This window comes from Anopheles cruzii, chromosome 2 (assembly GCF_943734635.1).
Source record: "Anopheles cruzii chromosome 2, idAnoCruzAS_RS32_06, whole genome shotgun sequence".
Taxonomy (NCBI): domain Eukaryota; kingdom Metazoa; phylum Arthropoda; class Insecta; order Diptera; family Culicidae; genus Anopheles; species Anopheles cruzii.
Genome location: NC_069144.1, coordinates 33,505,740 through 33,531,545, shown reverse-complemented (window position 1 = coordinate 33,531,545; position 25,806 = coordinate 33,505,740). Strand labels below are relative to the sequence as shown.

Below are 25,806 nucleotides of genomic sequence, written 5' to 3'. Positions count from 1 at the left end.
CTTTGTTTCTCACTCTTACTACCATTAAAAAGGCTGCGGGTAAACGGGTAAAGTGATTGCTTATGGTTTGCTATTTTGGACAAACTCATAAGAATCGCGTGAGGGTGAAAAGGAGCAAAAGTCATTGCTTTTCGGTTCTGTCTACGTGTTTTTCTTCCGTGTGCAGCAAAGATATTCGCTGTCAATTGGCCCACAAACATTTTCGAGTGCAAAATTGTAAATTATAGATAGAACCGTAAATAGATCCAGAATCCAGAAAATAGATCCTACGAATTATTGTTTTTTGATGCTAAAGAATGTTTCTTGAATAACCGTTGGACTGAGTTGTGTATGGCTTGCTGGCTTCTGGTGGGTTGTAAATTGTACCTTTGAAATCCGAGGAGCCTTTGGCATCGGATGCGATGTGTCAGTGATTGGTTAAATCACGAATGTACATGTTTCAGAAGAAATCGGAAAAGTATAAGTATTACTTAGCGAACAAATAGCGCTATTTTAGGTACCGGCAGCTACGCTGATGCTAAGCATTCGAAGAATGAAGTTCCATTTAATACTACGGCGATGTACTTTGGAGGTAATTGTGATGATCACAGTCACCGTTTTACTGAATATTATACCCTACACGCTAGCTGATGAGCACAATCATATGGTATGTATGTTGCTTGGCATCTGGATAGTTTTTTGTGATCAAACTACCATTATTCTCATTATTCTTTTTAGTATGATGATCATGAAGAAATTGTATTGTGGATGAACACTGTCGGGCCGTATCACAATCGACAGGAAACGTATGCTTACTTCTCTCTACCATTCTGTGTCGGCGCCAAACAATCGATTAATCATTATCATGAAACAATGAGCGAAGCACTTCAGGGAGTTGAACTGGAGTTCAGTGGGTACGAAATTGACTTTAAAGGTAAGAAGCTTACAGTGGAATTATGCCAAATTTTCATTAGCAATAAGAATTAGTGTATTGGCAGCTTTAGGAATATGCTGACTTTGCCTTTATCAACAATTTACAAACACAAAAGTCGAGAGGTTCACGGTTATGACAGTAACATTTTTGGCGTACATGAATTTTAATGGAGCATGGATTTATTGCTGTGGGCGCAACGGAGGTTTTAATATATTTTGTTATCATAGACACTTTGAACAAAGGGCTTTATTCGTGTCTTAACTGGCGGGAATGTCGGTTCAGGGGAGCATGGAGGTTTATATGTATCTGAAGGAGTAGTTCTATGCACGTTGCTAGTGGTTGCCAATGGTTTTGGAGGTTTTTCGGGTGACATCACTGCGAGAGGGTGATATTTCTACTGCGTAGGTGTGGAGTCTGGGTTGGTAGGTTAGGTTAACGACCACCAGAGGAGGTTTTGTGATAGGGTGCTCTCAAGGTGTTTTATGAATGATCTTTTCTGGAATCTTTCTGAGCCTGTAGAACGTTTGCAGTGTCAGAGAAAATTATGTTCAGTTGATTTCAGCTTGTGCACCTCTCCACTGCAAGGGTGCAAGGTTGAGTGCTATTGCTTCAGCTGAAAAGATGGAGGAATGATTGGAGAGCCGGATTGCGCAATCCTTTTTATACTAGATGCAACTTGCTGCGTTGGTGCAAACGGAGACGGTGTTTAAGTATTTACGAATTTTAGTAAATTTGAGACAGGGTCAGTATCGTTTTCATCTTCGGCGGGTAGTGCTAAGAACTTGTCGCGACGGTGAGAATAAAGAACTTTGGGCGCAGCTGAGCGCATTTCAAGCTTGTATCTAATGAGAAACTCGCTCTGGATGAGTCTCCACACTATTAGAAACTTATACGTAAGTTCAACAAAAGGGACGTTGTTCTCCCGTTCTCTTCTACTTTAGAGTAACTTGCAGCGTATAAGGCTTCGGCGTATAGTTGGACTATGCCCAGTAAAAGCCTCCTCGATTTATGTAGTCAATCATGTTGTATAGTTTGTACGCCTCTTCCAGTTCCCGGAACCTTCGGTCGACGAATTTGTTAAACTTGATTCTCAGCGACGTCATGGGAGCACACTGAAACTTGCGATCCGTGTGCGCAGCTCTATCACTTCCAGACGATTTAGCATGATGTCTATTCCGTTTTTTTTATTTCGTCAGCACGAGGTAACTTAGCTTCGTACAGATGGCGGATTTGTATAATTGTATGCCGTCGGAGGTACTTTAAAAGCGTTGGCCTGTTTTTTTATTCTTTCATCGGCATCGTATCTTACTTCTGGGTTGTACGCATCATTTGCTAAATAATGAATAAGTATTTGGAAGGACTGAACGATGAATAATTTAGAGCTTAAGGGGTTTCTTCTTGTAATGTATTTAACTGTATTACAACGTTATTATTACAATGTTCTTTTTATTACTTTTCTTATTTTGGTCACCTTGTACAAGCAATTTGATGCGATTATATTTTATATTAGAATATGCTTACCATAACCAGTATACATTTTTTGTATGTTATTATCGTATTTTTCAATGTGTTTCTTATTGTAACGGTGTAGATGATATCAGCCCAACGGAAATCTGCATGGTGGAACTGACCGAGGATAAGCTAAAGGCCTTTGTGTATGCGGTGAAGAATCAGTACTGGTACCAGATGTACATCGATGATTTGCCGATCTGGGGTGTTGTAGGCAAGGAGGAAGACAAAAAGTTCTACATTTATACCCACAAAAAATTCGACATCAGTTTTAACGGCAAACAAATTGTGGACGTAACGCTTACTCCCGAACGCAAGGAGTTGTTGCGTGTCGGGGCCAAAATTAAGTTCACATATGAGGTGAACTGGAAGCAAAGCTCGGTGAAATTTGAGGATCGATTCGACAAGTACCTGGATCCTAATTTTTTTCAGCACCGTATTCACTGGTTCAGTATCTTCAACAGCTTCATGATGGTCATATTTTTAGTTGGTCTCGTGTCGATGATTTTAATGCGCACCCTTCGTAAAGACTATGCGAGGTACAGCAAGGATGAAGAAGCAGATGATATGGTAAAATATCAGAAGATTATTATCGAGAGAGTATATGTTAAACGAATTTTGCTTAACTCTTAATTTGTAGGAGCGCGATTTGGGCGACGAGTACGGCTGGAAACAAATTCATGGGGATGTTTTCCGTCCGACCTCAAATGTGATGCTTTTTTCCGCCCTCGTTGGTGCAGGCTATCAATTGACTTCGGTAGTGTTGTGTGTAATTACATTTGCAATTCTTGGCGAGCTTTATACTGAGTAAGTACACGTGCACGGGATAACAATGGATCAAGGCTAATAATCTATGATTTCTTTAAAACTTTTGAATGTCATGATTGATGGCGTAATGTGTACATTAGACGAGGCTCAATGCTGTCTACAACGATCTTCGTGTACGCGGCCACGTCACCTATCAACGGATACTTCGGAGGTTCCCTATACGCCCGGATGGGTGGAAAGCTGTGGATCAAACAGATGCTTATGTCTGCTTTTGTTGTACCGGTACTCGTTTGCGGGACTGCATTCTTTATCAACTTCATCGCCATCTATTATCACGCCTCAAGGGCCATTCCATTTGGAACGATGGTAATACGACTGTAAAAATTCAGCACTACTCCTATAAATACGGCTCAGTCCGTTCCCCTAAGATAAAAAAAACCTCCTGTATCCTTTACTGTGGTTTGTAGTGTTTTATATGTGTTAATCACTTCATTTCCAGGTTGCAGTCACATGTATCTGTATATTTGTAATTTTGCCACTAACCTTGATCGGTACCATTGTGGGACGTAATCTGGATGGACAACCAGACCATCCGTGTCGTGTCAATGCGGTTCCACGGCCTATCCCGGAAAAGAAATGGTTCATGGAACCGGCTGTGATCATACTTCTTGGTGGGTTGCTACCGTTTGGATCCATATTTATCGAAATGTAAGTCAAATTAAGTCTTTTTTTAAATTAATTAAAGATTTCTAAAACTTTGCAAGTTTCGTAACGATTGTATCATTTGTTGTTTCTTACTTTTGCTGTAGGTATTTTATTTTTACGTCGTTTTGGGCGTACAAAATCTACTATGTCTATGGTTTCATGCTGCTCGTGTTTTTGATTCTCATCATTGTGACTGTGTGTGTAACGATTGTCTGCACGTACTTTCTGCTGAATGCAGAGGACTACCGATGGCAGTGGACCAGCTTCATGGCAGCTGCTTCTACTTCGATATACGTGTATATGTATTCTTTCTATTATTTTTTCTTCAAAACGAAGTGAGTACGACAGCCAGCTTCTGCACCTGGTCAGATCGAATGAGTAATTTCGTAATGTATGATTTTTTTTTTCAGAATGTACGGATTGTTCCAGACGTCGTTCTATTTTGGCTATATGGCGCTTTTTTCTGGTGCATTGGGCATTATTTGTGGAACGGTCGGCTACTTTGGCACAAACATCTTTGTGCGGAAGATATATTCCAATGTAAAGATTGATTGAAATCCACACATCGAGCTTGCGCTAGTAAAATGCAGCGAAAAGTAACGTGGAATCCCTGTATCTGCAAATATAGAGAGGGTGGTTGGTAGCGATTGTCAAAGTATCCGAAATCTACGACTGAGGTTTAATGAATAAATGACGATGAACATAGCCGCAGCAGAATACGGAACTTATGCAAAATCTTGTGTAATCCATAATTTAATTTAGTATGTTATATAATTAAATTGGCAAACAAAATAACCCTGAAAGCTTAAACGAGGACATTGATACACGGTTACTTTCCAATGTTACTATTACTTTAGCTGAATGAAAAAGCATTCAAAAGTAACAAAAATCGTGACATTTGTTAAATTTCGTCGCAAAGCTTTTTTATTTCGTACGCCAGAAGAGCAGATTCCAGAGCATTTCGTGATCGCTAGATCGAGTTTCAAGAATCTGAAATGCCTACAGAATTTATGAAAAACAGAAGTCATGGGTAGGGTCAAGAAAATGTTGCTCTCGTGCGATGTTTTCGTCTTGGAATCGGAGGTACTTGGATCCTGTTTAGTTTTTAAATATTGCGTTATTCCGTGTTTTGAGGGAGAAGATGATAAAAATTTTAAGATGAAAAGATTTGCTGCTGAAGCTGATGCACAAAAAAAAATAAAAATAGAAAAAAAATGCAAAATAAAGTTTTATTCTTTGTTCGCGAACAAATGTTGTAACACAATGGCTAGGTCACGACCTCAGAAGCGAGCGTATGTGGATGCGTTATTAACGATATGAATGGTCTGTCGCGACATTCGTGACATTGCGCATTGTGTCCTTGGCGGAAACTCCATGGAAATCGTGATCGTGCACCTCTGGCAACATTTCCTTTAGTGAATACTACGTGGTAGGCTATGCACGGATTGGGAACGATCACAAGATCTTGATTTCAACAAGTATTAGGGAAGAGCCAAATGCTTAGGCACTCTTTTTGGAGCCTTAGCTCATCCGTAGAAACCGTGGAAGTGTGAAACCAGATTTCACTAACCCATGGCTCCAGGTTGCAATTTAGCACTAATCATAAGACTTTATTGACAACAGTACCTAGTTTTGAGATTTCAACTTAACGCATACGTTACGACAGCGAGCTGAACGCAATGTACGACGACCTCAATAATAAGCATCGCCAGGTTCCGGTGAGCTGGTCATGCCATGAGAATGTCGTTGTCCAGTATCAACCTTAATCGTCAAAACTGACCTGCAGCAGCTTCATATTGCAGACGAACTGATGTTTCTTACTGCCCACGGCTCTTCGACGTGAGCGCGCTCAACAGCACATTCCACGACTGAGGTAGGGGCCAAATCTGGTGAATACGGTGGATACTCCAACAATTCGAACTTTAATTCATGGTTTTTTGCCATTGTTAAAGTGTTTTTGTGATGTGGTGCGTTGTCCTGATGTTTGGCTTGGATCCTGATCCGAAAAGAATCCTGATGGATTATTTTCTTCTAAGGTCTTTTTTCACATTTTTTCTCCTTTTTAAGTCTAAAAGGTTACAATAATAATCGGAATTTATTGATTTACCAGTTTGATTTTATTCAACAACAACCCAACAAAACCCTTCGTATGCCTAAAATCTGATGTTACCAACTTTTTGGCCGATTTGTGGACACGAACTCGTTTCGTAGCCGAGGAACTAGGTTCACCTTGGCCTCTTGATTTCATTCAGGAGTCGGGCGTGCGGGCTTTTGGGTTCCGCCTTCCTATTTACTTCGCATTTTGTTTCTGGACTTGTTCTATCCTATTTACTTTGATTACATACATTGTTGCTCCGGGCAAAAAGCCATGAGTAACAAAATTGACCACGTGGTTTTCTAGCTATCCCGAACTGAAGATCGGTTAAGTAGTAGACCGCTGCGGTGCCAAATCGTTACTCGTGCAACGGAATAAATAGTAGTCCGAAAGAGCAACATCTAGTGAATAAATCGGGAAGGATAACAATTCAAATCCGAGATTTTCGGGATAGGTTATGATCGGTTTTACGATGTAAGTTACGGCAAGTTCTCCAAGATAACGCTTGCTGCAACATTTAGAACGAAACCAATAGCGACGATGCAGCAATAGCAATATACTCCCTAAGTCTGTAAAAAACCAGCAAGCAAGTAAAAACCAGTGAGCAATTACCATGTGGGTGTCATCATGACATCAAGAGGTTCTCTAGTATCGGGCGAACTTAAAAAATAGGCTCGTATGTCCGTTTTCGGATTATGCCCTAGATACATTTACACGCGAAGACATACATTTATCACATTTATTTTAAAGGTTGTTTTTCCTACATCCCCCCCGCTTTTTATATAAGGCGATTTATATTTAAAAAAGAACAGTTGTATTGTTATCTTTTTCTTTGTTTTTTTCCTGGATGTTAGTTTAAAATCATTATCGTTCTTATTTTGGCGAAAGAATTTCTATACATTTTTTACGCGCTAAAAATTGAACCTTGAACCATACTAACACGCTATCTGGCATTTTAAGTTAAAATGAGTCGTTATACGTATATGATATATCATTTTATTTATACGAATAAATAATAATAACGATATACGCATACGATAAAAAAATGTTCTTATATGATTGAAGTAATAAGAAAATATTAAGTAACTGCATCATATTGGTCACAAAGAAATACTTTGGTTTGTATCTTTAAAATGAAGTATCAAACAGAATTAAAAAACAAACTATTTAGTTTTGTATCAAATAATGATAACGCAGGTTAGTGACCATGACCAACGATTGCCATAGACGAGCGATTGCGTTTAATGGACGCATCAAGTGACTGCAGAAAATTTTTAAAATTGGCACATTCTATTTAATCTTCATATCTATGGTTTTCTACAAGTGCAATATCACCTTTTTTCTCTTGTTCTGTTTTTCATTGCAGTGACTTGACCTTCATGCTAGACATACACTTCCCCGTGCTTAGGCTTTTGCTTGCCCAAAGATGAGCTGGTGGACGTTGAGCTTTCGCTGGTGATGGTGGTAGTGCTCGAAACGTTCGGTTTTAGCTTTTCGTTACTGACGGTGAGACTCGTGTTTACCTTACCCTCGTCACAAGGCAACTCGGTGATGATGATACTGCTAGTTGTAGTACTAGTGTTGATTACCGGTGTTACGGTGAAAGTAAGTGAAATAGGTAGGACCGTATCGGTGGTCGGTACGTTTATGCTAGGACTAAAGCCGCCACCAGAAACTATCCCGTCACTACCGGAACCATCGATTGCATTGAGTGATAAACCTGAACCAGCCGCTGAGATTGTTCTTCCGACTGAAGCTGTATTCGAGGGAAGGGTTGTAACGGCGGTTCCTGTCGTCGGTAGGACAATAACTGTGTTAGCAGCAAGGGAATTTGTAGTCGATTCTCCGAGGTTTGCTGAGTTGTTTAGAGCCAAGTCAAGGTTCGTACCGTCTTTATTGAACGGTGTCACAGCGAAGTATGGTCGAGGCCGAGAAAATGTTTCCTCTGTAAAGGTATGATCATGTTTAGTCATTAAAACGATTGTGAGAAACGGGGAATGTCGTTCATGTAAATTTTCCCACATTTACCATTGCTTTTGAGCGTTGTTGGTAATATTGATTTGGCCAGAGTTGCTGTCGTAGATTGGCCCGAATGGAGAGTATTGGTCGTTGAGGTGGAATCTAACTCCTTGATTGGTGCAAGCAGCAATGTCCCGACCACTGGTGCGTCGTTATTGTTGATGCTAGGCGTGGTGGTGGGATAAACAGATGGATTGTTGGCCAACTGAAACAATTGATAAGAATCATTAGATTGATGTCTCTTCGATGTGGATCTAGGGATGGCTTATTTAGGGATCGAGCAACCTGTGGGCAATCTCGGTCTGCATATAAACGAAAACCAGACCAAATTCATGCTGGCAAAACTATTACCGGCTTTATCAACAACACCGGCGAACGATGCGCATTGCGACGAAGTAATAGGTGACCGAAAGTTCGGAGTCATCTCGAGCTGAAGCTCGGCCGAAGCTGGGGTTATACGGAACTTTTATAGTCCTAGTACCAACATACGCATCTGAGACATGTACTCTGTCCAGCCCGGTATGTGTGGAGGAACAATGGAGAAGATGATCTTCTCCGAAAAACAACAGCGAGAAGAAGAAGAAGAACAACAGCAAGCTGTCGTACTGTACGACGACTTCAATGTTGTGCAGCGTATACGCCTCGGAAGGCTGCGATGGGTTGGTCATGTCATGCGAGTTCTATTCCAATCTATACGAACCTAGTGAAAACAGACTATTATGAAGTAAATGAAGGACTGAACTGAATAACTAAAAAAAAGTTTGATCAAAAGTGATATAATAATCAAAAGTAAGAAACCGGGAAAAGTTACATTTTGAATGAAACTAAAACGAAATCCTTCATTTCAAGACACACTTTTTTTTCAATGCGAGATTTTTTTTACTAAACTAATAGATTTACCTGTGTCGCCATTAACGCAACGCCAGAGGCGATGTTCGCCGTGCTTGTCGTAACTGTGCCGAATGGTGGGATACGAGTTTCCTTAGTCACATCCGGCGTTGGAATTCGCGGTCGAGATTTCTGTGGTACATTCGACATAGCTGATCCGTTTAAACTGAGCTTGGAATCTGGAGTAACAAATTAACCGAATTTGAATAATATGAAATTTTGTGTTCGCATGCTGGATAGAATTTATATCGAACTGCTTACTTTGTTTTATTATTTGCCGTGCGTGTCGTCCGGACTTGCGGCTCACAAATCGATCGTAAAGGCTTACCTTCGGTGTCGGGGCACCGGAAACGATCGGTTGTCCGAGACCTGCCTCTGGGCTTGAATACACAGAGTTGTGACGATTACGAGCGAATAACCCGCCAGATGAGTATGCCGTCGACGAGCTGCGACCGGATCCCATGCGACTAACTTTTCCGAGCCATCCTTTACGCCTTTCGGCCATTGGGGTGTCAACACTTTCCTGTAGTTTTGTAGACAGTAGGACAGCCAGTAAAATAAAATATGGTACGATTGTGAAAGATGAATGAGTTCAACAATCAAGAGGTCGGAATCAAAAGGTAGGTACTACTTACATAATCAGCGTACATCTCGTCGGTTATAATCCGTTTCCCGGTTACTGCACCGATATTGGCGTAAACCGCGTCTGCTTCCTTAACCTTATAATGCTCGGCCGATCCTTTCGGTTCTTCTCGTCTATAGTGCTCCGAAGCAACCGTGTACGGTAGATCTTTTGGTACTACTTCGTCCCAATACTGATCTTTCAGTAGCTCTGGATGCTCATCATGCATTTCATCGACGATCATGTAGGACGCCTTTATGTGTCGATCGATTAGCCAGTTCAGTTCGATATCGTCGTCGTCTTCACCGAAGGGATTTATGAGCACCTCGGCCACCTTTAACCAGCCCACGTAAAACACAAACTGCAGCACGGTAAAAAGAGGAAAGAACACGTCTAGCTCCTGGTATGTTCCGGTTACAGCATCGAATGTTGGAATCATCTGGCTGCCCATAATTGCAGCGGTAAAGTACGAGTACAGCACCAGTGTTACAACCTGCGTGTAAACAAGTGGCACAGTGACGGTGTCGTAACCGATTAGGCCCCCGAGCCTACGCCGGATGTCGGAGAGTTCCATCAGCAGCGTTTGCACGATGTGGTCGGAAGGGATAAGCTGATCCTTACGCGCTCGGTTGATTATGTTGGTCGCCCAGACAAGCGGCATCCAATATTTGGACATCGGGCTCTTGGCGTCCATGATTTCGAAAATTTTTCGCTCGCTTTCTAGCATCAAACCGGCATCAACAAGATGTTGCCATCCGGGAAAGCGGCGTTTTACGCGCAGTGATATTTTCTGCAACGTGATGACGTACGAAAGCACCATGTAGCGCATGATGTTCCGTCGCATTAGGCGCCCCGTTTCGTCCTGGTGATAACATGGTTGGTTATAAGTATAAGTTATATAATGATTGTAAGTTTTACTTACATTACCCTGTATGGCAGCACTCACAAAAAGCGCCAACGTGTCGGGCCATGGCAACATCCGATATTGCTCCCACCACCGCTTCACTACCAAACTGACGTAAAAGCCGAGCACGAACGAAAGTGGCACCGTTTCTCGCTGCTGGCCAAAGTATGTACGGATTCGTTCAAACACCCTTTCGATATAGAACAAGCGGAAGTAATGCAAAAGTGTAATAGTACAAACAGAATAATAAATAATAACAACAATACAATATCCTATTTCATAGATGCCGCTAGTGAAACACATATAGTAGATGATGCTAGGCATCGCTTTTTCAATTAGTACCAATCTTCAAAAGAAAGTTGTTTACTAGGGGTGTGCATTGAGAATCGGAATGTTAAAAAGATGGCTGTACCTGCCGATTGGGACTTCCCAGTTTTGCTGTTCATTCATCATTTCCTTGTTTTGACATCAGGTAAATGATTTCAGGTCGAAAAATAAATTATTTCGGTGTGCAACCCATCATCATAAAGGGTTAAACTATGTCAACTTTTGTGCCTGAAAATGACGTTTTGCGCGGATTATTATTTTTCTGCTCCTCTTAAAGAAAACTGTTTCGGAATCACACCAAATGCTTGTCGGGACTTGTGTTTGGAAGATCGCAGTGCTTTAAGTGGTTTAAAAAACTTCAAAATGGCGATTTTGACTTAACAAAAAAAAGTGTCAAAGGACTCCAAAAAACGGACTTTCTGATGGAACCAGAAAGGTGTGGTGTTTCACAAGCTCCTAAATCCTGATGGAAACGTTAATTCCGATCGCTACTGACAACAAATGCTCAATTTGAACCAAAAACGACCAAAATGCAATTCTAGTGGGTTGCAATGGGGGCGCCTGGTGGCCCGTGGAATCAAGCACCAGGCGCATCAAAAAGCCAAACTGTTTGAGGATACTATCAAATCACTTGGATGGGAGTTGCTATCCCTCCCCGCGTTATTTACCAGACTTGGTTCTTTCCGAATATCATTCATTTTCATCGATGGGACACGTATTGGCTGAGCAGCCCTTCGTTTTTCTACGAGGAAGTCGAAATGGGATGACTAATTAATTTACTTAAAAAGTCGAAGAATTGATTCGTCTGGGAATCCATGATTTAGCAGAGAGATAGGACAAATGTATAGCTAGCGGTGGCACATACTTTGAATAAAAAAGAAAATCGCATTAAAATTTTATAAACATTTTTGTGTGATTCCGGCATTCCGATTCTCAATGCACACCCCTAGTATATTTCATGATATTCTACTCATAAAATTGTGATTTACTTTTGACTGACACTACTTTAATTACTTTTAAAAGAATCGATCAAAAACAGTTTCGTGCTTTCGTGTTTTTTGTGTTAATTTTTACAGTGGATCTAGATGGGAAAAATACGTATATTAGATTTTCGATTTTTTGTGGCGTTATGTCTCTTACTTATGTCGAAAAGTTCGGTCATTTTGAATGCTCACTTAATTTTTGACAACTTTTTTGCTTGCACGTGTTTTGACTCATCGTCGATTTTTGTCTTTTCCATAAAATGAATCAAAAAACTGTGTCAAATTTGGTGTAAAAAAAAATCAAGTACGCGGAAGCATTCGAAACGTTCGGTTGGCCCAAACAGTGTTTATTGGTGGTACAAAATGATCTCAGAGGCCCGAAAAGACGTGAACGACGAAGAACGTGCCGGACGCCCGAGCACGTTAACAAAAACGGAAAACATGGATGAAATGAAGAAAATAGTATTGGCCAATCGTCGAAGCACCGTTGGAAAAGTTGATAACAAACCTAAACATATCGATTGGCTCGTGCCATTCGATTTTTACCATTGATTGCTCAATTTCGACTAAAAACAGCATCGCACTAACATTGCTTAAGAGCTGTTGGACTCTGTCCGCGACGGCCCAAACTTGCTCCAGAAGGTCATAACTGGTGACGAATCATGGGTGTATGGTTATGACGAGGAAATCAAAGCTCAATCATCCTAATGGTAGCTGCCGCACGAGCCGAGACTGAAGAGAGCGCTCCAAGTGCGGTCGAATGTGAAGGTTTTGCTTACAATTTTCTTCGATTGCAGCGGCGTAGTGCATCATGAGTTCTTGCCACGGGGTAAATGGCCAATAAGGAATAATACCTGTAAGTAATGCGCAATTTGCTCATACTTACTTAATAGAGCAGTCGGTAACGATCGTCAATATCATGCAGCTGGGCTGGGTTCGAATCCCGGGACCGGTTGTCACGCAGCCGGACATGTTTTCGATTTCCGATACCGGCTTTACCGGGGGTGGCGCGGTACCGACAACCCTGCCCGTAAAAACGAACCGTTACAGAGAGCATCAGAGATTAACACCTGGTCTCTGGTGCACGATAAGACCGCTCAGCGGTTATTACCGGTTAAGAAAGGAAGAATGCGCTATTTGCAAGAAACGCCCGTATTTGTGGGAAAACAAAAATTGACTTTTGCACCTTGTTAACGCCGCTGTTCACACTTCGTTGCTTGTGGACGAATTTTTGGTCAAAAAACAACACACTAATGATGCCACAGACACCGTATTTCCCGACTTTTTTAAGGACGACGCTACTCTACGATTGTGGAGATGAAGGAAGGGAGGACCTGAACAAGATCACAATCACATCGAAGGAGGACCTGAACCAGATCACAAAGAAATAATGTTTGAAGTCCGACAGACGATCCGACAAGGATTACTTAGAAGGGGACAAAATAGTTATTCATGAATAAATAAATTATTTTTGAAAAAGAACTGAATACTTCTGGATACTTTATGGGACAGATCATATATTGAACAGACCATCTATACGAGATGTGTTCAAACAGTTCTGATCATTTTTTATTTACACGAGCTACGTATGTTCGAATTTTGATTTTTTTGTTGCGTTAGATTGCTACTCATGTCACTCACTTATGGTGAAAAGCTCGGCCATTTCGAGTAATGAGTCAATTTGTGACAACTGTTTTGTTTGGACAAGATTTGCCCCATCGTCGATTTTCGTGTACTTCAAAATTTATTGACCACGAAGCGGTAGTTTCAGTTTTGGAAAAAGAAAAAAACAGGAAAAAGTCACAGGGGACCAGATCTGGGGAATACGGTATCGGTACACATCATTTATGGGCCAAAAATTCGCGCAGAAACCACGATGTGTTAGCAGGGACGCGACAGCCAATTTCGGTTTTCCCGCAAATTCGGGGCGTTAGTGACAGATTGCTTCGGGTAATAAGCATAAGCTTCGGCGCATAACTTGCATGTAATATTCCTTATTGACTGTGTTGATGGTTCTGAGCAGTGTTTAGCCATGTTTAAACCGGAATTTTTGCATCGATATGTGACAATGATAAAACTATCGTCATTTGATTGGAAAGCATTTGGTGAACCTCGTCCAAAGCGGCCGAAAGCACAATTATCGACAGGATAGGTTATAGCCTCGGTAGTTTTGGGTGTGTGTGATGTAATGTATTCAACATCGACTACAGTGGTAGACAGTCATTTAGCCGCTTTTTTCCCGTTTTTTTAAAAGTGAAACATTTCTTATCGCTTCAAATATGCGGTTTGGCATAGATTCCGACAATTTTTCAATGGTTTCCTTGTCGATGTTATTCCAACACTCTTGAATGGCTGTACGTAAGCTTGAAATGTTATCGAATTGCCGTCCATTTGCATAAACATGCCCAGCTAAAATACCCCATAGGTTCTCAATGGGATTGCAATCAGGACTGCATGCTGGCCGTTCGATGAGAGGGATATTTTTATCCCCAAACCAAGCCTTGGATTCTCGGAAACATGAATCGATGCATTGTTTTGTTGGAATATTTGGTCTTCATTCCCGCCAATCTCGAGGTGAGGAATTAAAGCGTCTTCTAGTAGCTACAGATACATGCCTGAATTCATTCGAGTAGAAATGAAGTAAATTGGAAGCTTTCCATGGTATGAGAATGGCCCCCATACCATCAAACTCCTTTCTCCAAAATTTCATTTGGTTCTGGCAGTGTCGTTCTGGCTTAAATCATGCCAATGACAACTGTAACCATCTGGACCATTAAGATTAAACTCTTTTTCATCACAAAAAATTACATTTCGCCATTCCGGCCCCCATGCCTTGTGCTTTCTAGCTAACTTTAGGTGATTGTCTTTATGGATAGCACTTAACTGTGGGTTTCCTTTCATTTTTTTCCGTTTAATGTTGTTGGAAGTATTCAGAATGCGTGCAATGTGTCTTTCTGTTACAGGAACATCCAATTTAACTTTGATTTGTTTGCACGATAGCTTGTTCTGCGTTGCTTCCTGTCTTATTTGCCCTTTAAGCCGCAAGGAAACTTTAGTGTGTTCCCTTTGTAGCATATTTTATATCCTATGAGGGTCCTTTTCGAACGAAATTTCGAATCACCTTCTCTGACCTTCCGATATTAGATGCAATTGAACGATTAGAACATCCATCATTGTTTAGTGATGCGATCAATCGTCGCTCTTCTTCTGTCAGCCGATTACCACGGGGCGGCTAAGCGAATGTCCAACTTTCGCAAGCACAAAACTGACGTTTTTTCATAGTTTATGGCACAGCGCTCACAAATACCCAAATATTCCAACCATACTTCTTATACAAGCTAACCATAAATACATCAACTCAAAAATAGAGTGATAACAAGAATAAACATGTTTACTCGGATTTGCGGACCGTTTGTTTCCAGGAACTGTTGGTGCGGCTAAGCGACTGTCTACCACTGTATCTTGAGAAGGATAATACCATCAACAGTGAATATTGTACAGCGTTATTGGAGTGTTTGAAGGCCGAAATTGCAAAGAAACGACCGCAAATGGCAAAGAAGAAAAAAGGACACCGATCATTCCCAGCACCAGCACCCGAGTGCACAACAGCGGCCACTCATCCTGGCGGAAAGACGGACGGACACCCGGTCAAACGAAGAACTAAAGAACTGTTCTTAAGAAATAATAATAAGAAAATTGGTTTATTGTCAAACTGCGACAAACTTCGGCAAATTGCTACAAATAAAGTTATTTTATGATTTTTTTTACATATCACGATTTATCCGCCACAATAGTAATACTCACCTTTTCCCATCTTCACTGAGACCGTATCGATAAGTGAAGTTAAGTGTATAATAGACTAGCAAATATGCCAAGAGTTCCCGCCAAACAGCTTTATATACACTACCGCGCCATCTGGAAAAACGAAACATGTTTTATGTAAAAAAAATCATTTATTTAAGTAACAACTAAGAAGAGCTTATAGACTTTCAAAGTAAGTCGTCATGGCAGGCATTTTATGCACCACGTATGACGCTAGTTAACAGGGCATCGTCATGCACTTGTTTTCGTGAAGACGAAGGCTTTTGTGTTGTCCTTAACCGTTTTTGTAAAGAAGCGTTACCTCTTTAGAGGTAGGCATGGAGTATTCGGCAACGCTCAAAGTTGTGAAGCATCGGGATAAAATTCGCGAGAAGCCCTCAATAAACAACTTAATTAAGTTGGTTACCGGCGTGACAGCCGGCGGGGCCAATGACAGAGTAAAAATATAGTAAAAAATGACTGTAAGGAAGACAACACTTAACTATACCCTTTCTTACGACAACAGACCTATGTTGTAACAATGTTAAACGTGACACCGATTTTAAAGATGAAACTAGCCTCGTGGAACGTTCATATTCTGAGAAGAGCGGTCAACTTGAAGAAAACCCTAGTCAGGCTACAAATGGACCTCATAGCAATAAAATACATGTGTTGGCCAAGGATTTGTGTGCAAAATAGGCATGGTGGCAGTTGCGACATCTACTATAGCTGCCATGACCACGACCACATTTTCTCTGAATAGGATTCGTCGTGGATTCGTGACTTAAGTCGACGATCATCAAATTCAGGATCATAAACAAAGGACTATGCACATTACCATTGTTAGGCAAATTCTGATAGAAAAGCCTATTCATCGTTTACTGTAGGTAACCCGGAAGAGAAAGAGGACCTATTCTATGGAACCCTACAAAAAGAACCAGATACTCGATTTAAAGATGACTTTACAATTATTTTATGGAACTTCAACGTTAACGCTGGTAGGGAGGCGATTTATCGCCAATATAATACATTGGTTTCACAATCTACAGTGGTTTCACAGTCTGGGTGTCCCCGGACGGAGCTATTCCAGCCAAATAGAACACGTATTGATTGATCATCGACACCAATCCATTCTGCTCAATGACAGTAAACGCCTCGTCAACCTAGTTAACGCTTAATTCTTCCTTGTCATTTCCGCTTCCACTGATTTGAGCTGTCTTATACAGCGTGCACCACGACAGATTTTTTTCCCCATCTATATACGAGTATATAAAAATGGATGTTTGTCTGTGTGTCTGTGTGTACCGTTTTTTCTCCAAAACTACTGAACCAATCCACTTGAAATTTTGCACAGCGTAGTTTTGCAAATTTAAATCGGGAAAGAAAATTCAGCAAATTTCGGGTTGTTTTCGAGCAAATCGAACCAAATTCTGCACGCGGGAGTTTAGGGGAAGAGGAAATGTTCTGGTGAATGTTTGAAACCCCTTTCCTCTTTACAAAGGTGGTCTCCCATACAAAATCTGGGTAAATTTCAGTAAACATCCAGTTTTATCTTACCAACTTAGTTTCGACTGTTTTTCAACGTTTATCATGCCGTTCGGAAAGTGTTTTACCAGAGCGAAAAAGATAAAATTATCTCCGTAAATGAAAAAAATATTGTATGGGATGAGTGCATGGAAGCGTTTAATCGAACGCTGAAGGATTTACGAAGGAATGAGCAGCTTTTCGGTGGCGCACTGGTTATTTTCTGCAACAAAAATTGTATTTTATACATAACTCCGATGAATCATCTTTTCAAATAAATGTTCAAGCATTGAAAAATATTCAGCCGTTTTGTTTATAACCAAACGAAGAAAGAACGCTAGATGGCGCACCCTGTACTACTCGGAGTTCTTCAGGACTGCTTTAGCACGGCAGGACTGTCGTTGAAGGAGATCGAGGGCTTACTGCCGTTGGAGAACTCGTGGACAGAAAATGGTTAGGAGGCTCGGCGTCGGTGTCTTGTGGTAAGTGGGTGAGTGGTTTCGAAGTGATCATCATCTATTTCTGCAACGATCGAATTATCTAGCAAAGATCGAAGGATATCATAGTCATCATGATCGTTTTTCGTCATCATTATCGATCATCAGTGTCGATCCGTCGAAAATAGCATCGTCCTCACCGCTTTTTTGAAAACTCTACGGGTTTCAATCTTTTTAGTTACGCCGCTCTTATCTCCCGCTTTCTGGGTATCTCCTCTTCACTCTCGTTTAGGATCCAATTCTCTTTGGGTGTTTTCATAGGTTAGTCTGCTGCTCCTCAGCTGTCTCCAAGTGTGTTTCCGGCTTCTACCTTTCTCGCCTGGTCGTGGAGCTGGCTAGCGGATTGGTGCGAGATCCATGGTCCTCCTCGGAGTTGTTATGGTTCATACCATAACACGTGGTTCGTTTCTGCGCAGCACGTGGTCCGTTTCTTCGTTGTGCATCGTTGTAAGCGGATCCGTTGAAGTCTGCACGGAGCCCCTTCACAACTGCGCACCTTTGCATAAACTCGGCGCTACACGTTTCGCCGGAGCATCTTGGTATCGGTGCTCGCTTGTGCGCAACGCTCCGATCAATCGCTACCCGCTTGTACTATCGCGAGCGAAGCGATCTCATCGGACTCAACCTTACGTACTTAAGTACTCCTACACCGGATTGCCTCAAAGGGTTCACACACGTGGTTTCTATCCGATTCAGACGACTCACTGATGCTGGCTCACTATTACACTCACACTACTCACGTTTTGCCAGCCACAGATTTACTGTTCCTGCAACTTCGCTGCTCGAACTGGTTGGCATCGGTTTTTTCTTTGCGCTGCGGCGCCGTGGGTACACGATTATGCGTACTATGACGACACTTCCTCCGATGGTTTATTGCTCTGGCAATTGACGAATGTTTTAGCTTGTTCCGGCAATACACGAATACGTCTCTTTACACGCACGAATCCTTCAATTGTTCCAGCAGTATGGTATTTTTAAAACCGCTATTTAAATTTTAGATTATTAAAATAAATTATGTTCTTATGTTGCGAATGCGACCAAACAAAGAGGTGCACTAGAGTTACCCCGTCGGTAACGCTCGTCACTATCACGTAGCTGGCCTGGGTTCGAATCCCGGAACCCCACAGCCGCCCGGGGGGTTGACGCGGAGCCAACAACCACGCCCATAAAAACGAACCATTACATAGAGCAACAAAGATTTGTCTCTGGTGCAGGCCAAGATCGCTCAGCGGTTGTTGTCGAATAAGAAGAGATGAAACAGGTCGCCAAAATAACTTCATATCAAAGGTCACCTGCAGGTCACGGTTGGTAATCTAACCAGTAATCAGCCAGTGGTCCTCTCGTGATGTGCCTAGCACTTTGATTAATTATTCTATGACTAAATTACCGAGCAGGCTCCCAGATGCGGCCAGAGGCTCCAGAAGCGGATAGAAAAAAATTGTGCTACCGAGCATTGAAAAGATCCCAAGGGCCATTCGTCGATTGAAGAATAACAAAGCACCAAGTATTGTAGCCGAGCTCAAGAAAAATGTAGGGTAGAGAGTGGTACACAAGATTCATCAAATTATAGCTGAGATATGGGGTAGTTGATGCCTCGTAACTGAAATCTCGGCATTATCTATCTTTATTAAAAAAAAGAGACAGACTATTATGTAGAAACTATATTGATAACACCCTCTAACATCTTCTCCTTTGTTCTGCAGGAACGAACGTTGTTGAGATAGTTGGAAACTAATAGTAAAACAAGGGACAGGTACAGTCAATCACCGTGAACAAAACATGCGTATTGATGTAAGGAAACGTAAATCGTAATCGTAATACCTCAAGGCATAAGGTGCCAAACGTTGGTTAGATAGTTGGTAACTATCAGGGAGACTTCGAAAGAAGTAAAACTGCCACTGATCAGATTATCCTTGAAACATATCCTTGAAAAGATTATTGAGTGAATAGCTCGTGAATAGCGAATCCATCATTTCAACAATCTCCGATGTAGCTCAGGCTTACATAGGAACAGAGCAAACTGCGGACAATCTCGGCCTGAAGAAAAACCCAAATAATACAGGGTGTAGGGTGTGTATACTATGTTTTGTCGTTCGATACCAGAGGGTGCTGCTACGAGCCTATTTAATATTTGTTATACTGGTACACTCTTCATATGAACGTATGTAAAGTTTCATTTAAATCGGTCACTTAATTTCTTTTGACAGGCCATTTAGTATCGAAATGTCACAGTATTTTTTATAATGCAAAAAATCAAGTATTGATTGATTGAAATTTTACTTTTGGAAGGTTTAAAAGCAAAGCATAATTATGGACGAATGTTGAAAGTATATAAGGACTCTTTTCCTTCAATTAACGGGTTTAAAGGGGGGGTTTCTGAATTTAAACGTGGTCGTAGTAGCCTTCAGCAGTAGTACGATCCAAGTAAGAAAAAGCCGAAAAATAGACACAGCACCTGAAATCGTAGAAAAAATACACAATATCGTATTGGAAAATCACTGAAAGAAATTTAGTACAAGCCCTAGCCATCTCATTGAACAGTATAACCAACATTTTGACTGAAGTATTGGGTTTCAGAAAGCTGTGTGCAAAATTGGTGCCGCATTCACTAAAAATGGAACGATGCGCCCTGTCACAAGAGCATTTTGAAAATGGCAAAAATCAATCGAATAGTTGGAGTATCTAGCGTATTCGTCAGATTTGGCCCCTAGCGACTTCCATCTGTTCAGATCCCAAAAAAAATTGGGAACGGGATACGATTTTATATGTTGAGCTTTGAAAGAAACAGTTCAAATTAAAGAAGCATATACACATATTGTAAAACATCTGTATTTCTAGCAACAAAATGTGCCCGCGCTCTAAACGAAATGTAAAAGTGATGGGTACCCTCATCGGAGGCAAATTTGGATGCTTATGGAGCGCATGTCGTTCAAAACGTAGTTCGAGTTCCTACCACACAGCAAAAGCGAGCTGTATCGGAGGAACAGAGAAAGCGGTGCCGAACGAATCGACTGAGTTTGAATGTGTGCAATACACGGAGAAAAATATCTATCCAGGGTGATCCATCAAGTGCTAAGCTGCGGCCACACGAAGCGTAAAAGCGAGCGTAAAATTTATTTGTAATGTCAAATCGATTACGCGTATGTCAAAAAGTTTATGCGTCCGCGGAGACGTAAAAACAAACGTAAAACCAAGCGTAAACACTGTTGTGAAACGCTTTGTTTACAAATGGAGGATAACGTAAGTTCTTATTTGCTGGTACAGCAACAAAATGTACAAAACAATTGTTCAGAAATCCACTTGCCTCTTCAATTTCTTTTTTCTCAGGCCAAAAACACGTTTGACATTTCGGTATAAACTTTTTTTTATGTTAAGCATGCCACACTAAGCATAAACGATTTGACATTACAAATTTATTTTACGCTCGGTTTTACGCTTCGTGTTGTTCCAGCTTTAGGATTTTTAACTACCGTTTACTTAACTTTTAAAACGTCTAACTTCATTCTGGAATCGTAAACATATGGTAAAAACTTTGACATTTACGAAATACAACTTGTAGAACGCTATACGCTTACATAAATTTGTGAAATATTGAAAACTTAAAGTCACTAGACCAACACTAGACGAACAACGAATAACCTCGAAAAAAGTATTAGGCAGTTCTAAGCGTAAAAAGGAACATTGACACCTACACATACCCAGTAATATAAAACAATTCACTGTAGCTTTGCCATGTGAAACAATACACCGATCTACATTCTACCTGTTAGCCATGCGAAACAACAATTCATTAGACTCTTCTGCGGACTACATGATATAACTTGTAGTCACAGCAAGTCGTCTGCGTGATGCTTACTAAAGGTAGGAAACGAATACTTCGAATACTAACGTAAGTCATTCCTGAGAATAACATCACACGCTAGCCTCGTAAATGGTAAAGCCAGCAAGACTTCACCCATAAGTTCGCAAGCAATGAAGAGTCGGCACATGGTCAAGTGCATTAAAACAGTTTAAACACGGAACTGAATATCAACTGCCATCGTCATATTAATCGTTTGCCATAGGAAGAAGTGGTAATAAATATTCTTCAACCACCATGACACTTGGAGCAGCAGAAATGAACAATTAAAGCAACACCGCGGACGTCCAATAATCTCCAGCAGAAGTTATGACCTATCCTTGCATATCATATCCCAAAATCCCCTTCTTCGACTACCACACTGCCCTTTTGTCGCTTGATGTGAGTAATTAGTTTAAGCTTAATGTGTGTAATTAGTTTTAGTTTACAAATACATTGTAATATCTCTCATACAATACATGTAAAATACATGCACTCTCACTTTGATTCTCAAACCGAAATTGCAATTTTCGATAAACCCTCATGTTAACGTCATCTCTGTTACAAACGCACAAATATAAATTGGATACGAGATTTTGGGTGCATTTAGTGTACTGTTCTACATTTAACCTCACTGTTTCATGCAGGACCTGTTCAATAGAAAAACATGTTCTGTATACTTTCCATATTTTGAAAATTAGTTTAAAAAGCTGTTATAATAATGAACGTTATTTCGATTGAATTATGAAACAACCCATTGAATGACGAAAGGCTATAGAAAGATGGTTCAAAGAAACTTGATAGACATCTTCTAAATTTTAAAATTGAACAAAACAGCTTTTAAATATGCAGGCACTTTCTATGAAGCTTTTTTATTTTAATTACATATTGAAACTGGGAGGCCACACGATGCATAACTTGTAACATAACACAGCAATATTTGACATAACATCGATCAGTTTGTGTCAAATCCGTTATGCTTCGTGAGGCAGGTCTGAAATATAACTGCGCTGCCACACGGTGCATAACTATAACACGTAACACGTAACATAGTGTCAAACCTGGTATGCGCCCTGTATAACGTCGTGTTATAGGGTCCGCTGAGCCACAAAGTTTTTGACAACTGCTTACCGATTAAGTGTCAAATTTTGTTATGTTACGTTAATGTTATGGATCGTGTGGGGCCTCAGTAAGATTTTTTTTTTAATTTTCTATTCGTGTATATACAAATTTTATGATACGCCTCAAAACAAACAGAATTACATTGTTATTTCACTATTGTTAATAATATAAGATATAATATATAGAAAAGAGTAAAGGACCCACCATTGTGTATCTATGATAAATTGGAATCTTTTCAGGCCATTGTTTATGGGAATTGATATTGTAGAAAAATGTTGCATTAAAGTAGTTTAAGGTGTCGTAGACGCGTACTTACTTCCAGAGAATTCGCCAAAACACTCCAAAATTGCTACCATTTGGTACCTCCGCGGAATATGAAACAGTCATTGCGTCGTCACGTGTTCAATCGCAACCTTAATTCATTCGGAATCTAAGCGGAAGCTAGTGTGAATGACCAATGGTACACATCTGGAAACCCGTTCACATTGACGAATTCACAAGTTCCGATCACGATTAAGCAGGGAGGAAGTAGAGATTGGAGACTGCACCCTATTTATATGTTTGATTGTGCACACTAACTACGAAGAGATACAATTCACTTGTCACCAAATATCATTGTCTGAATAGTATAATGGACAGGTCACTGCATAAAAGATCAACAGGGTGAACTTAGTTGATATTTCTGCACAACGTTACATTGGTCATTCCATTTTGCACAGCATCACTATCACTATCAACTGACACTAGGTCACTTTTGAAACGACTTATGCTATTGAATCAAAAGAGTTAGATATAAATTTAATATGAAATATATGCAAATATGTGCGAGTGTATATGTAGTATGATTATCTATTTTCTGCTGTTAAGTTTAAACTCACAGTTCACTGCGCTAGGATTAATTTGAAGTAGATCAGACATTAACATGTTGTGAACAACATATGAGCATGCAATTATTCAATATTAAACATCGGATAATGGAATGATTTGTGGTGCATCAATAGCAACGAAGCGAGAATAAGAATTCAACCAAAGTGACCATAGTTTTGCCATTCAGTCACGACCAACTACTTATATCTAATGTTATGTAATAAACTGGATAATCCTGTATTATAAGTTTTTTTTTAAGTTAAGACTACTACAAAAGACAAGTGTTTACCAGCCAGACGGTGTTAGACAGATATGAAAATGTCAGAAGTGACAGATATGTGGCAGCTATGTCAGAAGTGTTGTATTAGATTGAAATTAATTTTGAACTGATTGTATTAGCAAGTTTAGTACTGATAACTTTGAGTACAAGAATCTTTATGTGCACAGAACTGTTAATTACGCTAATTACGTTGCATTTCTTCTTCTTCATATCCGACAACAACAACTGAGCGGTCTGCACCAGAGACAATGTTAATCTCTGTTGCTTTCTTTAACGGTGTGTCGGGGCGGGCGGGGTTGTTAGCACTGGCGCCAACAACCCCGTCATGTCAACTGTTATGCTGGTATCGGGAATCGAACCCTTGACCATGACTGGTCCCGGGATTCTAACTCATGGCCTTCTTCGTAACAGCGACGAGCGCTACCGATTGCTCTATTAACGCGGCCTCAGACCATATACACGAAATCATATTTCATATAATCATCAACTTTAGTTGCATAACATGTTTTCTGCTTATTTTTTCAATAAACAACATTTTAAAAATGTTGAAAAGTTTGTTCGTATTTTTTTGTTTTCAATTTGTCTGCTTAAAGCTCATTCGTCTGCGCTACACTAATAAACTGGTATCTACGCGAAAGACGACAGTTCTATACTTAACAGTGCATCAACTTAATGCAAAACTTCAAGTTGATACTTTATACGGCTCTAACATAAAGTAAAAACATCATAAAAAGCACATGAATAATGATGTTTTGGGAAACATCTCTTACACTGCCCATGAAACTGATAAATTAGTGACCTTTCTGGGTAGTGTTGACTCGAAAGCCTGCCATAACATGATGAAAAAAGTTATTAATAATGAAGAAAGACGTATTCATTGATTAAGATTTCTCCCTGCAACAGGATAATGCACTAATCGATAAGGTACAATTATTCGTGTAGTACGAGAGACATGTTCGAGAACGACGATATTTACCACACCAACCCTTAAACCACCACAGAAAAGTTCATTTCTGAGAAAAATGAAGAGCTTGTGAGCATTGGTGACATTTCGAGTACAAGAAAAAAAACCAATTTATTTAGGATAAGCTTAATTAACAGAATTAATTAAATTAAATAAAACAAGTTTAGATCAATTAAACATGAAACAGGTTAAATAATAGGTTTAATTGATTAAAACAGTTTTGTGAACGCGCCTCATCGGGTGAAGTATCGCCCGATAACGGCCGTTATCTGGTGAGTAGCGAAGCGGTTCGATGATCGCTAGAACTCACCGGCTCGATCTATCTGTTCCCTACCGGCGACCTGCACAGACGCGCGTGCCGGCGAGCACTATCTAATGTGTTAACGTGTATATGTAATGTGTGATTTTAATTGTGTCTTTTAATTGTACCCCTAAAACACAAAAAACAGTATGGTTAACAATAATACATGAGGGCTGTGGAAAATACTGTATAACAATACCACACCGTTTGCCAATAATGTTTGAGTTTGATGGCGGAGTTGGAATGTAGTTTAAAATAATCCGTATCTTGCACCAATGCACCAAAAATCTGCATGTTGGTGATCTGAATCTACAAGGCTTAAATGTATCAAGTGTTATTCCGGAATTATTATTTATGCATTTTTTAGCTGATTTTCGATTAACTAAAAAATAATTTGCCATCCTCGTAGTTCATAAACGTTGTTGTTCTGCTAAAGCAAGTGTACCTTGTTTCGCTAGCCACTCTACCATAAAAAAGAGGCAGGTTTTAATGATGCTGCATGAAATGTTGTGTTTTTATAATTTATAGTTTCCGGTTTCATACAAATATTCAATATTAAGAATACTTTACATAATGTTTTCTCAAAAAGGTCTTCTAATACACACAATTGTGATTAAAACACAGAAGTGTTTAACTGTAATAGTAAAGAATTACTATTACAGTGATACACACTTCTTACGTCTTACGCATTGATGTATGTTTGTGGGATGCTGGTTGAAGTAAACTAACCGGATACAAATGCAAACCCGTGAAAGAATAGGCGAACCTTTGTAATGAACACGATAGTACTAGTACGTTGAAAATACCCTCATGGATGGAAATGAATGCGGGTGGAAACGCAATAAAACGAACTATTTGGATACCGCATACCCTGCCAAC

The 25,806-nt window shown here is 40.2% G+C and overlaps 2 protein-coding genes across 3 annotated transcripts; one reads left to right on the top strand and one right to left on the bottom strand.

Annotated features, from left to right (window-relative positions):
• The first annotated feature begins 172 nt into the window (after positions 1-172).
• On the top strand, positions 173-5,261 carry LOC128277457 (transmembrane 9 superfamily member 3). The gene is made up of 8 exons (XM_053015912.1): positions 173-646; positions 718-913; positions 2,505-2,992; positions 3,063-3,229; positions 3,331-3,556; positions 3,690-3,898; positions 4,000-4,230; positions 4,306-5,261. Exons 1-8 carry the CDS (start codon positions 515-517, stop codon positions 4,448-4,450), a joined length of 1,794 nt encoding a protein of 597 aa, XP_052871872.1. The 5' UTR covers positions 173-514; the 3' UTR covers positions 4,451-5,261.
• A 1,521-nt stretch (positions 5,262-6,782) lies between these two features.
• On the bottom strand, positions 6,783-23,171 carry LOC128277499 (bestrophin-2). Of its 2 annotated transcripts, XM_053015962.1 has the most exons (8): positions 22,832-23,171; positions 15,538-15,648; positions 10,442-10,613; positions 9,533-10,381; positions 9,159-9,420; positions 8,910-9,076; positions 8,019-8,214; positions 6,783-7,935 (listed from the first exon to the last, which is right to left on the bottom strand). In XM_053015962.1, exons 1-8 carry the CDS (start codon positions 22,900-22,902, stop codon positions 7,373-7,375), a joined length of 2,391 nt encoding a protein of 796 aa, XP_052871922.1. In that variant the 5' UTR covers positions 22,903-23,171; the 3' UTR covers positions 6,783-7,372. The 2 variants fall into 2 exon arrangements, with proteins under 2 accessions (XP_052871922.1, XP_052871921.1); XM_053015961.1 differs by having other exon boundaries at positions 9,533-10,613.
• Positions 23,172-25,806: the final 2,635 nt, after the last annotated feature.

Coding starts and splice junctions, on each gene's coding strand:
- LOC128277457 (XM_053015912.1), top strand. CDS start 515: ATGCTAAGCATTCGAAGAATGAAGTTCCATTTAATACTACGGCGATGT. Junction 647..717: donor CTGATGAGCACAATCATATG/GTATGTATGTTG, acceptor TATTCTTTTTAG/TATGATGATCATGAAGAAAT. Junction 4,231..4,305: donor TATTTTTTCTTCAAAACGAA/GTGAGTACGACA, acceptor TTTTTTTTTCAG/AATGTACGGATTGTTCCAGA.
- LOC128277499 (XM_053015961.1), bottom strand. CDS start 22,902: ATGACTGTTTCATATTCCGCGGAGGTACCAAATGGTAGCAATTTTGGA. Junction 15,649..22,831: donor TTTTGGCGAATTCTCTGGAA/GTAAGTACGCGT, acceptor TCGTTTTTCCAG/ATGGCGCGGTAGTGTATATA. Junction 8,215..8,909: donor TTGCGTTAATGGCGACACAG/GTAAATCTATTA, acceptor CAATTGTTTCAG/TTGGCCAACAATCCATCTGT.